The sequence below is a fragment of the Ovis canadensis genome, chromosome 17 (genome assembly GCF_042477335.2).
Source record: "Ovis canadensis isolate MfBH-ARS-UI-01 breed Bighorn chromosome 17, ARS-UI_OviCan_v2, whole genome shotgun sequence".
Classification (NCBI taxonomy): domain Eukaryota; kingdom Metazoa; phylum Chordata; class Mammalia; order Artiodactyla; family Bovidae; genus Ovis; species Ovis canadensis.
In genome coordinates, this window is record NC_091261.1 from 46811088 (window position 1) to 46828425 (window position 17338).

At 35.1% G+C, this 17338-nt stretch overlaps 1 protein-coding gene across 3 annotated transcripts in view; it reads left to right on the top strand.

The window, feature by feature from the left end:
• Positions 1–331: 331 nt before the first annotated feature.
• FSTL5 (follistatin like 5) overlaps positions 332–17338 on the top strand; it is an 873413-nt gene continuing 856406 nt past the window's right edge. For all 3 annotated transcript variants that reach the window (XM_069557498.1, XM_069557499.1, XM_069557500.1), the window contains exon 1: positions 332–457. In XM_069557498.1, the coding sequence (XP_069413599.1) occupies positions 332–457 (126 nt within the window). The remainder of the gene's footprint in view (positions 458–17338) is intronic.

Genomic DNA, 17338 nt, shown 5'->3' on the forward strand with positions numbered 1-17338 from the left:
TAATGTTTTCTCTCTTTTGAAAAAAATTTCTTTCAGCTTGTGTTTATTTTACCTCAATATTTTTATTGGCCCCTAAATTTCTACTAATTCAATGTTATATAAAGCTGTATGTGTGAAAAAACAAAACCAATATTTCTTGTGTCAAGAAGAATTATAATCTTTATTCGAAGATGCTTACCTATTACGGATTCAGTTGGCAACTGCTGCTGAGTTTTGATTAATTCTATGGATAATTCTATTTGTTATTGAATATTTTTGATATATTTCTTCAATTTAGAATGTGTTTTCTGATTATTTGCAATGTTAATTTTCACAGGTGAAAGCAATAAGGATGTTTAAGTGCTGGTCAGCTGTTTTGATTCTTGGATTCATTTTTCTGGAGTCTGAAGGAAGGCCAACCAAAGAAGCAGGATATGGCCTTAAATCCTACCAACCTCTAATAAGATTGCGACACAAGGTACCTTACCATTCTGGACTTGCTCATAATGAACTAAACTGTTGGTTCTCTGGTTTACTACTCACCTAGGAGCACTTATTGCAGAATATACTTTCAGAGTATAATTTAAATTTATATAAAAAAGTCTTAGAAATACAATTTGGGGGATTACTTTTGACAAAGTATAGAGATGGACTATTTAAAAAAAACGTGTCATTAAAATTTCACATGAAGAAATAGGATAGGACTTATAAAAGTAATTATGTCAAGACCTAATCACCCAGATGATTTCTATTATTTCCATATTAATTTTAAGTTTATAACTTCAAACTAAACCAAAAGTGTTATGTTCTTGAATTTGCCATTAAGATAAACAAAAAAGGATGCCTATACCATCTAGAGACATATAGTTTGGCAAAGTTTTTGTTCTTTTAAAAATCATTAGATATTTTAATTTGACAAAAATAATAATTTCAGGTTGTCTAATAGGAAATATTTCATTTATTGATGTTAAATATTTTCAAGAATTAAATAAGTTGACATTAGGATTTTTATAAATTCCATAGATTATATACTTACAATAAATTGAGCTAGTGCTTTTAATAACACATCATGATACTGCAAGTAAAATACTTAAACAACATTTTATTCAATCAAATAAAAGTTTATAATACATTTTGGTTTTCCTAGAGAGTGGAAAAAAGATAAAAAAATGCTGAAATTGAAAAGAACATATACATTTTAGGATTTCTTATGGTACTTATCTTTTAAAAATCACTTGAAATAAACAAACATAACTATATTGACTTTGTCCTTTATAGTCACTCCATGATAGTAGCACTTACATTGCATATATTTTTGCTGAAATTCTTTCATAACAGTGTAGTATTTTGACAAAATCACTAACCTTTTCTGGGATTTTTATCTGCCAGACATTAGGCTAAGCTGTTAAATTTATTGTTTTATTTAATCTTCAAACCAAACTTATGAAAGTGTATCTATTTTCATTCTATAGATAAGAAATTTAAAAATTCTTAGAACATTAAGGAATTTTTATTAAATATTTATTAAATATTTCAACAAGCTATGGTATAGCATGCAGAATAGATATGACAGGGTATCAAAGAGAAAATAAGTAGAAAATAAACTATACTTTCAAGTAAAAAATTATTATAGAAGTTTAGTTGCATGTAAAAGTAAATAAGCTATTAAAATGTTCATTCTAGATAAATACAATTGGAGAATTGGCCTTATCCCACTATTTTTCTATTATCATTCATTTCCCCTACTTCATGGAATAACAATAAGTTTTGTCTCAGCTCCAAACTTAGATATAATAACTCCATAACTTTATGAATACTCTGAAAACACATTATCAATTCAACATACTGACTAATACTATTACAGACCCAGTGAATATTTATTCCATACTGTGAACTGCCCTATGTTATGTGTCTTGAGGTCTAGAACTGTGCCTTTCTAATCTTTTTATTCCTGGTGCCTAGTAGGTACTATGTGATTGAATCAATGGCAGAAAAATAGCAGGTAGAATGCCTGACTAAATGTTTTGATTGTTCCTTTGTTAAATGTAACATCACAGATTGTTGTGTATTATTTATAAATAATTTTGAATTAAATTTGGACATTGCAGATAAATCACTTACCATGCATTGCTGTGTAATTTAAGAAACCTTTAAAGAAATGAAACAACACAATGAGTTAAACCAGTTTTAGAAACACTAATACTCACCCAAAATGGTCAAAGTCACCTCCCAATCTTTTCCTTCTCTGTGAATCCTTACCTCTACATAGTTAGAAAAGGAACATGACTGCTGGTATTTAGGAGCAGAGAGGCAGAGAATGTTATGACAATACCTAACTTTCAAATGACTTGAGACAGAGGTGACATTAAGCTATAAAAATAATTCTGTGACTCTGTGTGTGTGTGAAAGTGTGTATCTGGTAGGAATTAAAAAGATCCCTGAGTTCTGTTAAGTTCCTGCAAAACCCCAGCAGATACTTTCCCCTCATTATCAACCTCAATCCAACCACTGGGATGTACTTTTCCTTCTCCAAGACCTTGAAGACTAATCTCATTATAGCATTTATTTATTTTTGAATTAGTCACTATTTGAATCCGAAGAATACCTGATTGTCTTTCTCTCACTTCTTTCCACTCCAATTAGGCTCACATGCTGCTTTATTGGAGAGGTTTTCCCAAACCATAACAGAAAATGGAACAAACATAGACATTCCCTTGATCCCCTGTAAATGTTCACTCTAGAATACCATTATTTGTCAAAATATGTATTTCATTTACTTATTAGTTAGCTGGATGTTTCTTTCCATTATGAGGTAAGCTACTATTCATCTTTGGCTTCCCTGGTGACTCAGAGGTAAAGCATCTGCCTGCATTGTAGATGGGAGTTTGATCCCTGGGTCTGGTATACCCCCTGGAGAAGGAAATGGCAACCCACTTCAGTATCTCATGGACAGAGGAGCCTGGCGGGCTACAGTCCACGGGGTCCCAAAAGAGTCGGACACAACATAGTGACTAAACACACACACTATTCGTCTTGCTATAGCACAGCACCTAGGACAGTAAAAAGAAACAAATGTATTTATAGTGAACGATTCCATCACTGACTAGAATAAGGCTTAAATCAAGATGATATATGTGTGTATAATTATATCATATTATAATTAATAATACATTAAAATAATTTCCTTTTCTATCATTTTTTGCCAGAGTAAAATCAACTGGGCTGTACTTAATAAAAATTTTTAAAATACATTATTTAATAGCATTGTATAAATTTATTTCCTCGCATTTGTTATTTTTAACTTGCATAGTTTTATTTGAATAAAAAAGACTATAAACATCTATAAATCTGTAAGACTTAGGGAATGCATAAGGAGATTTTCTATTTGGATAGGTCTCACTAGCATAAATATTAGTTGCTAGCTACAAAACACTAAAATATATAATAAATACACTAGATTTTGAGTTTTGATCACATTGTCCCCAGAGAGGTGTCAGTTCCTTGAGTCTGAACAAATGTATGTACAGAACGGAATTTTCTCAAATATTTGTGTGTCAGTTGTATAATGAATCCCCTTTTGGGAGCAAAAACGGAAATGTGCGATTTACTTGTCAGATTACACAGTGAAAGTGAAAGTGAAAATGTTAGTCACTGAGTCCTGACTGACTCTTTGTGACCTCTCGGACTGTAGCCTGCCAGGTTCCTCTGTCCATGGAATTCTCTAGGCGAGAAAATTGGAGAGGATTGCCATTGCCTTCTCCAGGAGATCTTCCCAACCAGTGGATCAATCCATGTCTCCTGCATTGCAGGCAGATTCTTAACTATCTGAGCCACTAGGAAAGACCATACATAGCGTAATGTAGTATAGGTATAAACATATGTGTACATAGTTGTATCATTTATAACTTTGTATACACACGTGTGATTGCAAATATATATTGTGTCTCAAGATAAAAATGAGTAACATAAATCCATCATGCTAATTATAGAAATCTTAATTATAGTCCATAATATGCATCTAAGGGGGCTGATGCTGTGTTGTATACCTACATATACCTATATTATGCTAAGCTAAGTCACTTCAGTCATGTCTGACTCTGTGCAACCCCATAGACGGCAGACTACCAAGCTCCCCTGTCCCTGGGATTCTCCAGGCAAGAACACTGGAGTGGGTTGCCATTTCCTTCTCCAATGCATGAAAGTGAAAAGTGAAAGTGAAGTCCTCAGTCGTGTCTGACTCTTTGTGACCCCATGGACTGCAGCCTACCAGCCTCCTCCGTCTATGGGATTTTCCAGGCAAGAGTACTGGAGTGGGGTGCTATTGCCTTCTCCACTATATTGTGCTACAAACTTTCATATACATTAATTGTTGTGATTTAATTCCACAGTAATCCTTGGATACAGGGAATATTTTTCCTGCTTATCCAAATGACAGTATTAAAACCTGAGAGGAAAAGTAACTTTCTTAATGGAAAGAGAGAGGATCAGACAGAAAAATGAGATTAGTAAGAAGCCCATAAAAACATAGGTAGAACACAGATGGGAAAGAAGGATCAGAAAGGATAAAGATGATAATGCTAGTAAAGCAAAGTGACACTGGCTTCAAGGAGAAACATCTAATGTCCTTACATATTGTTCCTTCTCCCCTTCCATAAGCACAATCACAGTGTTTCCATGTATGTTTTCTTGGCTAGACTGAACTGAATGTCTTCTCCTAATAGGGCAGCATAAAGTTGGATAAGACTAAAGTGACTTAGCAATACAAATATTACTATAGCTATAGTTTAGGTCAATCTCCCAATGAAGACTCACTCGGAAGCTATAGTCACCACCTTAACTGCTGGTCTGTCACTGGTTTTGAGCATAGTAGTTACTATAGGGGGCTCCTAGGTGGCTCAGCAATAAAGAATTCACATGCCAATGCGCAGGGTTGGAAAGATCTCTGAAGCAGAAATGGTTCAGTTCAGTCACTCAGTCGTGTCCGACTCTTTACAAACCCATTCTTCCCTGCCCATTACCAACTCCTGGAGCTTACTCAAACCCATGTCCATTCAATTGGTGATGCCCTCTAACCATCTTATCCTCCATTGTCCCCTTCTCCTCTCGCCCTCAATATCTTTCCAAGCAACAGGATCTTTTCAAATGAGTCAGTTCTTCACATCAGGTGACCAAAGTATTGGAGTTTCAGCTTCAGCATCATTCCTTCCAATGAATATTCAGGACTAATTTCTTTTATGATGGACTGATGGATCTCTTTGCAGTCCAAGGGACTCTCAAGAATCTTCTCCAACTCCACAGTTCAAAATCATCCATTCTCCAGCGTTCAGTTTTCTTTATAGTAAAACTCTCACATCCATACATGACTACTGGAAAAATCATAACTTTGACTAGATGAAGTTTTGTTGGCAAAGTAGTGTCTCTGCTTTTTAATATGCTGTCTAGGTTGGTCATAACTTTTCTTCCAAGGAGCAAGTGGTTTTTAATTTCATGGCTGCAGTCACCATCTGCAATGATTTTGGAGCTCAATAAAATAAAGTCTGTCACTGTTTCCATTATTTTCCCATCTATTTGCCGTGAAGTGATGGGACCGGATGCCAAGATCTTAGTTTTCTGAATGTTTCTCACTCTCCTCTTTCACTTTCATCAAGAGTCTCTTTAGTTCTTCTTGGCATTCTGCCATAAGTGTGGTGTCATCTACATATCTGAGGTTATTGATATTTCTTCCAGCAATCCTGATCCCAGTTTGTGCTTCCTCCAGGAAATGGCAACCCACTCCATTTTTCTTGCCTAGAAAAATCACATGGACATAGGAGCCTGGTGGGCTACACAGTCCATGGGGGTCACAGAATCAGACATGATTGAGCATATACTCACACAGTTCACACACAGTACCTATTGGTTACTATGAGCATTTGTGAGAAAATTCCCTGAAGTTTTCTATACTTTGAACCATCTTCAGAATTGATATACTCAGAGCAGGTCACACAGAACTTAGTATCACAGGGCATTTACTGTATACTAGGTACTCTGTTAGCTTTATTCTGTACATTGGTTTAATTATATGAAGATTCATATATTGTAAGTGCTTTTATTACTGTTTGATAGAAGAGAAAACTAGGCTTCATGAATGTTTAGTAGTTGTTTAATACAACACACTTAAATGTTGGGAAGCAGGATTAGGATTTAATATAAAGCCTGTATATTTTAATAACCACTCTACAGTGAGTACTTTTGTGTTAATTTATCCTGTGTGCCATGTATTTCCTATTCTCCCTGCATTCTGATCACATTAGTCCCTTTGTGCTCAAAGTGACTATGTGTCTAGTTCTGGCTAGCAAGTTGTTAAACAGTACCATGGAATGGCTCTGGGCTGAACATTTGATCCCAATTGTAAAACCGTCCTGAATTATCTTTTTTCTTCTAGCATGTCAAACAGCATCTGTTCAAGGGAGTGCCTGCTTAATCATGCCAAGTGTCTAAATCAACTAGGATGACTAAAACTCCCTGGCAATTAGTGATTATCTTGGAATAAGAAATGAGGGGAAGGTCTTCTGTTTTAAACCACTGAGATTTGGGAGATGTCTGATATTTTGGAATTATCATTTTCTGTCCTAGAGAACTAGAATGTAAACTCTTATCATCTAACAAAAAATTCTGTACACTTTTTCCTCTACTACCTTGGTTTCCTTTTTCATTTCTATTCCAAGGCTTTTTGTTTTCTCTTTCATCCAATATTTCTTTCTTCTTTCTGTATTCTTCTGGCTCATAATTTCCTATTAAAAGATGCTTGCTCCTTGGAAAAAAAGCTATGACCAACCTAGACAGCATATTAAAAAGCAGAGACATAATTTCCAGCAGTCATGCATGGATGTGAGAGTTGGACTATACAGAGAACTGAGCACCAAAGAATTGATGCTTTTGAACTGTGATGTTGGAGAAGACTCTTGGGAGTCCCTTGGACTGCAAGGAGATCCAACCAGTCCATCCTAAAGGAAATCATCCTGAATATTCATTGGAAGGACTGGTGCTGAAGCTGAAACTGCAATACTTTGGATACCTGATGTGAAGAACTGACTCATTTGAAAAGATCTCAAGGTTGGGAAAGATATTGAGGAGGAGAAGAGAAGGGGATGACAGAGGGTGATGTGCTTGGATGGCATCACTGACTCAATGGACATGAATTTGAGTAAACGCCAGGAGTTAGTGATGGAGAGGGAGGCCTGATGTGCTTCAATCCATGGGTTCACAAAGTTGGACATGACTGAGCAACTGAACTGAACTGAACTGATCATTTCCTATCACAATGAATATTGTAATTGTGCGTGCATGCTCAATCACTCAGCTGTGTTGACTCCTTTTGACCTCATGGACTTTAGCCTGTCTGGCTGCTCTGTCCATCTAATTTTCCAGGCAAGAATACTGGAATGGGTTGCCAGTTCCAACTCCGGTGGGTCTTTCTGACCCAGAGATTGAACCCCTGACTCTTGCATCTCCTGCAATGGCGGGTGGATTCTTTACCACTGTGCCACCTAGGAGGCCTGCCCTGTTGTAGTCACGGTCCTATAATATGCATGGACTATTATTTCAGCATATCGTCATATACCCTATCAGTTCACTGTAAAATTCTTTAGATTCAGTGTGTTATCTTCCTTCCCTTTTCTTACTTACAGCACTGATCACACTGCTACACTGTTTGCTGATACTGATGATCAAAGCCAGGCTTGAGGGAAGATTATGAGGACCGTAAGGAGTGCCCTTTGAGTATACCTAGTGGGACCACTGAAAAGTCTTAAAATGCGTATAACTTTTTGTGGCCAGAGAATGCAATCTCCAGATTTATAGTACAGAGCAAATCAAAATTGCATCATGATTCCTTTACTTACAAAATCAAAATGTTTGTCTATGAAACAAGTTACTAGTGCAAATGGGGCAAAGTGTGTGTATAATTTAATAAGTCCAGAGAGTGTTGCTATGCATAGCAGTACAATATAATTCAAATAAGTCATTTACAGGAGGTTATGCTTTAAGTATTAAAAGAGTGATAGATGTGGATTCGTGAAGAGTGGCAAAAGAGAACTGTAGGGAAGGAGAGAAAAATTAAATAGCACATCAAAACCACGACTGCTGAGAGGATAGAAACCTTCAGGCAAACCCAGGAGCATTATTTCCTGGCTGATGAAAAATTGTGCCATTCCATCTGAAATATCTGACTGCTTCCAGCATGTTCGAGGGAAGACCCTTTAAAATGTTAATGTATTTTTCAGAGGTCAAGAAGTAATCTGGACCATTATCTAATAGGAAAAATAGTCACGAAGAAGGAAATGAAGACATTATGGTCATTAATTAAGTAAATGTTAAGGAATATATTAATTAATATATCAATATATTTATTACATATATATCTTAATGATTGAATAATGTTAATGCATTTCAAATGTATTAAAATGTATTAGTAATACATTTTTAATGTTTTCATTGAAGTATAATTGATTTAAAAATTTGTGTTAGTTTCAGGTGCACAGCAAAATGATTGTTATTCACACATATAGATACATTTTTAAATATTATTTTCTCTTACAAGTTATTGTGAAATATTGAGTATAGCTCCCTGTGCTATATAGTAGGCCCTTGTTTATCTGTTTTATATATATATATATATATATATATATATATATATATATAAGTGTATCTATGTTAATTTCAAACTCCTCATTTATCTGTCCTTTCCTTTCCCCATTGGTAACCATAAGTTTGTTTTCTGTGTATGTGTGTCTATTTCATTTTTGTATATCAGCTTATTTGTATCATTTGTTTTCTATACTCCATATATAAGCAATATCATATGATATTTATTCCTCTCTGTCTGGCTTACTTCACTTATTATGATAATCTCTAGGTCCATCCATGCTGCTGCAAATGACATTATTTCATTCTTTTTTATGGCTGAGTAATGTTCCATTGTGTATATATACCACATCTTATTTATCCATTCATCTGTCATTATACATTTAAGTTACTTCCATGTCTTGGTTATGTAAATTGTGCTACTGGAACATTGGGGTGTATGCATCTTTTCAAATTATGATTCTGTCTAGATACATGCCCAAGAGTGGGATTGCAAGATCATATGATTTTATTAGTTTTATTAAGGAACTTCCATGCAGTTCTCCCTAGTGGCTGTACTAATTTACATTCCCACCAACAGTGTAGGAGTGTTCTTATTTTCTCTGCAACCTCTCTATTGCTTTTTATTTGTAGAATTTTGATGATGGCCATTTTGACCAATGTGAAGTGATACCCGATTATAGTTTTGATCTGCATTTCTTGTCTTTTCTCAGAGTTTGAACAAAAATTTTTAAAATTTGTATAGAAACACAAAGACCTGGAATAGCTAAACTAATCTTGGGAAGAAGAGAGCAGAGTTGGAGTTGTCATGCTCCCTGGCTTTAAACTATACAGCAAAGCCATAGTAAACATAACAGTATGGCACTGGCACAAAAACAGAAATATAGATCAGTGTAATAGGACATAATGCTGAGAGAAAACCCCACACACCTATGGGCAATTAATCTACACAAAGGAGGCAAGAATATACAATAGAGAAAAGACATTCCCTGCAACAAGTGGTGCTGAGAAAACTTGGCAGCTCTATGTTAAAGGATGTAGTTAGAACATCTCTAATACCATACACAAAAAATTAATAATACATTTAATCAAAATGTATTAAAGACCTAAATGTAAGACCAGATACTATAAAACTCAAGGAAACATAGATAGGATGCTCTTTGACATTAATCACAGCAATATTTTTAAGAATTTGTCTCAGAGAGTAATGGCAATAAAAACAAAAATAAACAAATTGGACCTAATTAAACTCAAAAGATTTTGCATAGCAAAATAAACAAATAAAACAAAACACCTACAGAATGTGAGAAAATATTTGCAAATAATGTGGCTGACAAGTAATTAATCTCCACAGTATAGAAATAGCTTTAACAGATCAATATAAAAAATGAAATAAAAAATGGGCAGAAGATCTAAATAGACATTTCTCCAAAGAAGGTATACAGATGGCCAAAAGCTCATGAAAAATGCTCAATATTCCTAATTATTAGATAAATGCAAATCTGATTTTTTCATCAAAAAATAATGTTTGAAAAGAAGAACATTAATTTTTTTTTCCTGAGAAATGAAATTCTACCCTTAATTGAGCTAGTGCCTGGAGTTCAGTTTCCAGTTTATACCAGCACACACCATAAGATGTAGAAGATCTGTGAGTTAAGGACACCATATGGACCATAATTCTTATTCATTGCACCAAAGGAAGAAGTTATCTTTAGGATACTGAGCAGTCCGTAGTCCTTCCCTTTGCTCAAATTGGAGATACAGACTCTGTCTTCTAAGGCTTTCCATACACTTGCTGCTTGCTCTGGATGGGAACATTACCTTTGTGTTACAGAGCTTCTTGCTGTTCAAACATCCTTGAATAGATCACAAGGCAAATGGCAGTCAGTGTCTCTATCCATAATATTTGCAAAAACATTATGGGTTCATGGAGGATTGTCTCCCAAAACACATTGGTAGTACTACCGGTGTCAGGAAATCAGTCACCATCAAGTATATCTAAGGCCTAAACTGATGCTGTGTGTTTCAAAACTGATTTGCAAATCAAATACATAGTTACAATTTCATTGTAGGTTTTGCTGGTTCATTTTGTCCTTTCTAGAACTTTAAGAGAAAAAAAAATGTTTTGTTGACCTTTGGATGTGTTGCTTGCAAGTTTATTCATTCAAACTGGAATATATTTGCTAATCTGGGGAAAATTCGGCATGTGGTAGACTGAATCATTTTGCTAGGCAAAATTAAGTCAATAAAGAAATATATCTGGTCTCTAAGATTCTCAAGATAAAAACCTACTAGTCATTTGATCTTTTTGAGAATGAATTATCAAAGCAGTACTATCATTACAGATGTGTAGGATGCATAAAGTCTGTTCCTTAACACTTCAATGAGGCTACCTTAAGATACTTTTTGTAAAGCTTTAAAAGTAGTTGTTATAAACTTGAAGAAAGAGCTGTTTTCATTTTAAGATTTTTAAGTTGTGAAATGTTAAAAATGGGAAACATTAGCCTTCTACTTACATTTATTCAACAATATGTAACAAACTGCTGCTGCTGCTGCTAAGTAGTGTCTGTCGTGTCCGACTCTGTGCGACCCCATAGACAGAAGCCCACCAGGTTGCTCTGTCCCTGGGATTCTCCAGGCAAGAACACTGGAGTGGGTTGCCATTTCCTTCTCCAATGCATGAAAGTGAAATGTGAAAGTGAAGTCATTCAGTGTTGTCCAACTCTTAGCGACCCCATGGACTGTAGCCTACCAGGCTCCTCCACCCATGGGATTTCCCAGGCAAGAGTACTGGAGTGGGGTGCCATTGCCTTCTCCGATGTAACAAACTAGTCAAAGTCAAATTCATATAGTATATAAAACCAAGCTTGTCCATATTCCAGAAAACTCCATTTATGCACTAGTCTTGAGCACTTAAGATTTTTTGTTTTACCACCCTAGAATGAATTTTCAAGTCACCTGAGCTACAGTACTTCCTCTTACCCAACACACACATATATATATAGATTTAGATATCAATGATAGATATAGATATACAGGCTTCTCAGGTGGCACAGATGTAAACAGTTCAGTTCAGTTCAGTTGCTCAGTCATGTCAGACTCTTTGCGATCCAATGGACTGAAGTACACCAGGCTTCCCCGTTCATCACCAACTCCCCAAGCTTGCTCAAACTCATGTCCATCGAGCCAGTGGTTCCATCCAACCATCTCATCCTCTGTCATACCCTTCTTTTCCTGCCTTCAATCTTTTCCAGCATCAGGGTATTTTCCAATCAGTCAGTTCTTCACATCAGGTGGCCGAAGTACTGGAGTTTCAGTTTCAGCATCAGCCCTTCCAATGAATATTAAGGACTGAATTCCTTTAGGAATGACTAGTTTGATCACCTTGCAGTCCAAGGAACTCTCAAGAGTCTTCTGCAACACCACAGCTCAAAAGCATCAATTCTTTGGCACTCAGCTTTCTTTATGGTCCAGCTCTCACATCCATACATGACCACTGGAAAAACCATTAGCTTTGACTAGACAGACATTTGTTGGCAAAGTGATGTCTCTGCTTTTTAATATGCTGTCTAGGTTGTTCATATCTTTTCTTCCAAGGAGCAAGCATCTTTTAATTTCATGGCTGCAGTCACCATCTGTAGTGATTTTGGAGCCCAAGAAAATAGTTTCTCACTGTTTCCATTGTTTCCCCATCTCCATCTATTTGCCATTCTTTACACTTGTAAAGACTCTGCCTGCAATACAGGAGATGAAAGACACATAGGTTCGGTCCTTGGACTGGGAAGATCCCCTGGAGTAGAAGATGGCAACCCACAGCCTAGCAAGGCTGTAGTCCATGAGATCACAAAGAGTCAGACACAACTGAACATATACACAGGCACACACCAAACACATACACGCATATAGATAGATAGATAATTGAAAAACTTGACTTATCCTTGTTTCCCTGAACAGTAATTTATCCTTTTACTGATCAAGGAGCACCAGCATATTAGGACCTAGGTGTAGTTAAACAGGTTTTTTCATTACTGTTCATTTCCTTTTGATTGACTTCCAAATCTTTCTTACCTTTAGATCTAGTTATATTTTTCTCCTCATTTCTGTGGAGAGAATAACACTAGTTCATATCAGTTTACTAAAGAAAAGCAAACTATTCATATACCCAGATCTACCACTAATTAAGTACATTATACTACCTATACTACCCCCAAAAGAATACAGATGTCAATGTTTATAACAGGGTTCATTGCGGTTACTTTAAATTTGTACATGTAGGAAAAAGGGTTATGAGTAAAGAACAGGCAAATGAGATAAATTAATATTAATAAACCACAAGCTAGCATTTATAGTCACTTCTTCAATGTGAAAATTAATCATAAATTGATTTGTACGTCTTTCATTATTAAAATTCTATTGAGAATTCAATTAGAAAAGTCCTGTATTATAAATGAAAAGAAATATTCTTATTTATGAGCTTGACATTCAACATGTTTAAGAGATAAAAATCTTATAGTATATAGATCACTATTGAAACGAATAGGATTATTTTAAACTAATATTACTCACTGCTTGTTTCTGGCATCAGATCCCTAGTATATGAAGTGGTTTTAGATCTATAAGACAGTAAAAAATATTCAGTCCATCTTTGGATACATAAAATACTGATGGGGAAAGCGAGTGCCTGAGAGGCAATGGTCTTCGCTGAAGATCACATAGCTAGGTGCTACTCAGTTGAGAACCTGTATTTCCTGTCTTCTGTAACAATTCCATTTTCCTTTAACCCTTGTGTGCGTGCTATGTTGTTTCAGTTATTTCTGACTCTTTGTGACTCTGTGGACTATAGCCCACCAGGCTTTCTGTCCATGGGATTCTCCAGGCAAGAATACTGGAGTGGGTTGCTGTGACCTCTTCCAGGGGATCTTCCTGACCCAGGGGTGGAACCTGTGTCTCTTACATCTCCTGAATGGAAGGTGGGTTCTTTACCACTAATGCCATCTGAGAAGCCCAGTTGGTAGACCCATCCAGCAAAAAAAAAAAATCTTTTCTAAACGTCTTTGTCAAAAGGTTGCTTACATATGTGGTCAGCAATGCTGGAATATGGTTCTGCCTTCTCCTAAGAAAGGTGCTTCTTTTTGCTTTCTCAATATTTAATAGAATTTATTTTTTCTTGCAGTTTTAGGTTCACAGCAAAATTGAGTACAGAATGTGAAGAGTGTCCATATACTGCCTGGAACCCCACCTTTAAGCCTCTCCCACATCAATATCCTGCACCAGATGGTGCATTTGTTACAATTCATAAATCTACATTGATAAATCATTACTATCCAAGGGCCACGGTTTACCTTAGGTTCCATTCTCAATGTTCTACACTTTATTTAAATATGTGCAATAACCTGTGACCACCATTGTAGTGTCTATCATACAGAATAATTTTATCATCATAAAAATACTCTGTATTCTGCTTATTTATCTCTCCTTCTATAATCTCCGATAATCACTAATCATTTATTGTCTCCACAGTTTCACCTCTTCCAAAATGTCATAATGTTGGGATTATATACAATATACCCAGATTGACTCCTTTCTTAGTATTATGTACTTAAGATTCCTCTATATCTTTTCATATCTTAATAGCTTGTTTCTTTTTAGTGCTGAATAGTATTCCATTGACTGGATGTGCCACAACTTAACTTACTGAAGGACATATTGGTTATTTGATTTGATAATTAAAAATAAAATTGCTCTAAACATCTATGTATGGCTTTTGTGTGAAAATAAGTTTTCAACACATTTGGGGAAATTCCAAGGAGTTTGATTACTCAATTATGTGGAAGAGTATGATCAGTTTTATAAGAAAGTGTTATACTGTCTCCCAAAGTAGCTGCACCATTTTACAGTCTCATCAGCAATGATAGCTGTTCCATATTCTTATTACTGTTTGGTGTGGTCAATTTTTCTTTTTTAAACCATTCTGATATACATTAGTTGTATCTCAATGAGGTTGTATGTTGTCATTCACTAAAGACATTTATGACTTTTAACCTACTTTTATATTTATTTGCCATCTGTATATTTTCTCTGGTGTAGGTGTCTACTCAGGATTTTTTTATCCATTTATTAAATTGTGCTCTTAGTTTTCTTATCATTGAATTTTGCTGGTTCATTGTATGTTTTGAATAAGAGTCAGTTGTGCTATTTGAAAATATTTTCTTCCTGACTGTAGCTTGGTTTCTCCTACTCTTGACATTGTCTTTCACAGAGAAGACATTTTTAATTTTAATGAAGTTCAGCCTACCAATTATTTTTTCATGCATCATACCTTTATTTTAAAACTCATTTCCATATGCAAGGTCATTTATATTTTCTCCTTTGTTGTCTTTCAGGAGATGTATAGTTCCTTTAACATTTAAGCCTGTGATTCATTTTGGGTTAATTTTGCCAAGGGCTTAAAGTTTGTGTCTAGATCCATCTTTTTTTCTTTCTTTAGATTTGTGGGATGTCCAGTTGTTTTAGCACCATCTGTTGAAAAGGATACCTTTGTTTCATTGTGTTGTTATTACTCTTTCATCAAAGATCAGTTGATTAAATTATCCTGGGTCTCCTCTGGACTCCACTCTGTTCCACATTGAGCTTTTTGTTTGGTTCCACCAATACATTATTGATTACTATAGACTTATAGTAAGTCGTGAGTGCATTAGCAGAGAAGGCAATGGCAACCCACTCCAGTACTCTTGCCTGGAAAATCCCATGGACAGAGGAGGCTGGTAGGCTGCAGTCCATGGGGTCATAAGAGTCGGGCATGACTGAGCAACTTCTCTTTCACTTTTCACTTTCATGCATTGAAGGAAATAGCAACCCACTCCAGTATTCTTGCCTGGAGAATCCCAGGGACAGAGGAGCCTAGTGGGCTGCAGTCTATGGGGTTGCACAGAGTCGGACACGACTGAAGTGACTTAGCAGCAGCAAGTCCATTAGTGTCAGTCCTCCCATATTATTATTTTTTCAATATTGTATGAATTTTGTATGTGTTTTGCCTCTGAAAATAAGCTTTAGAATCAGTTATCAATATCTACACAAATAAGAGATTTTGACTCTGAGATTTTAACTGGGATTGCATTGGATCTATGGATCAAATTGGGAACAGCTGGCATTGTGACAATATTGAACCTTTATATCCATTGACACGGACTATCTCTCCATTTATTTAGTTCTTTGATTTTGTTCATCCGAGTCTTATAGTTGTCTTCATATAGATCTTATAATTATTGTGTGAGGTTTATATCAAGTATTTAATAATTCTGGGCAAATTTACCACTGGGCCACCTGGGAAGTCTATATATCATTAGTTAAATATTTATTTAGAATTTTTTTTAAATTGAAATACATTTTCCATACTATGGAAAACCCAGATCTTATGTCTTTATTTTCTGAGTTTGGACAATGTGTGCATTTGTGAAACAAGCATAAATATCTAGGTGGCACAAGATTGAAATGTCATCATTTCCCAAGAAAATTTTTTCATGCCTCTACCTAGGCAGTCTCTGCCCTCATTCTTTCTGATGCAACCAATGCCCTGAAATTTTTCACAATAATATAATTTTACTTGTTCTGAAATTTCATGTTAAAGAGATCTTCTAAATCTGTGAATGTATATAATTCTTTTATGATTTTAGTGTTATTGAGACATATCTATGTTATTGTGTCTCTCAACAAGATATTTAAGTTTATTGTTGAATAATTTTCCAGAATATGAATATACTACACTGTTTTGTTTTAAATACATTTATATTGATGAAAACCTGGAAGGAATTCTTAAAAATAAAGCTTCCTAGGACATCCCTATACAAATCCTTTTTGGCTGTATATTTTCATTTCCCTTTGGTCAGTAGCCAGCCATGAATTCCTGTTTTGTAAGGTAGGTACATTTCTTTGAATAAAAAATTACTAAAACTTTTTCCAAAGTAGATGTGCAATTTTAAATACTCAAAATTAATGCATAAAATTTTCAGTTACTTCACATTTTGGCAACATTTGCTGTTTTTCGTATCTTAAATTTAATTCATTCTGAGGAGTCTTATTCATTATAGAACTTACTATATAATATATAATTTGAGTTTTCTTGATGACATTGAGCATCTTTTCATTTTATGTAAGGGTCATTCAATAATTTTATTTTGTAAAATTTGTTCAAATCATTTTGCCTATTGTTTGTGATATATATTTTAATATTTGGTTATATCATTCATGAATATTTAAAAGTCTATAAATTATGGAAGTATTTATATTATCTTAAAATTTCAAGCTCAGTAAAGCTATGTTAGCACCTCTTCAGTGTGATTTTATTGAAAAAAATGGGAACATTACAAAGGGAATACATTTGGGGAGAAGTTTTAAATATTTAGCTAAACAATAATTAAAAGCTGTAACTATTAACAGAGCAGAAGATATTAAGAAGAGGTGGCAAGAATACACAGAAGAACTGTACAAAAAAGATCTTCATGACCCAGATAATCACTATGGTGTGATCACTCACCTGTAATGTGAAATCAAGTGGGCCTTAGGAAGGAAGCATCACTATGAACAAAGTTAGTGGAAGTAATGGAATTCCAGTTGAGCTATTTCAAATCCTGAAAGATGATGCTGTGAAAGTGCTGCACTCAATATGCCAGCAAATTTGGAAAACTCAGTAGTGGCCACAGGACTGGAAAAGGTCAGTTTTCATTCCAATCCCAAA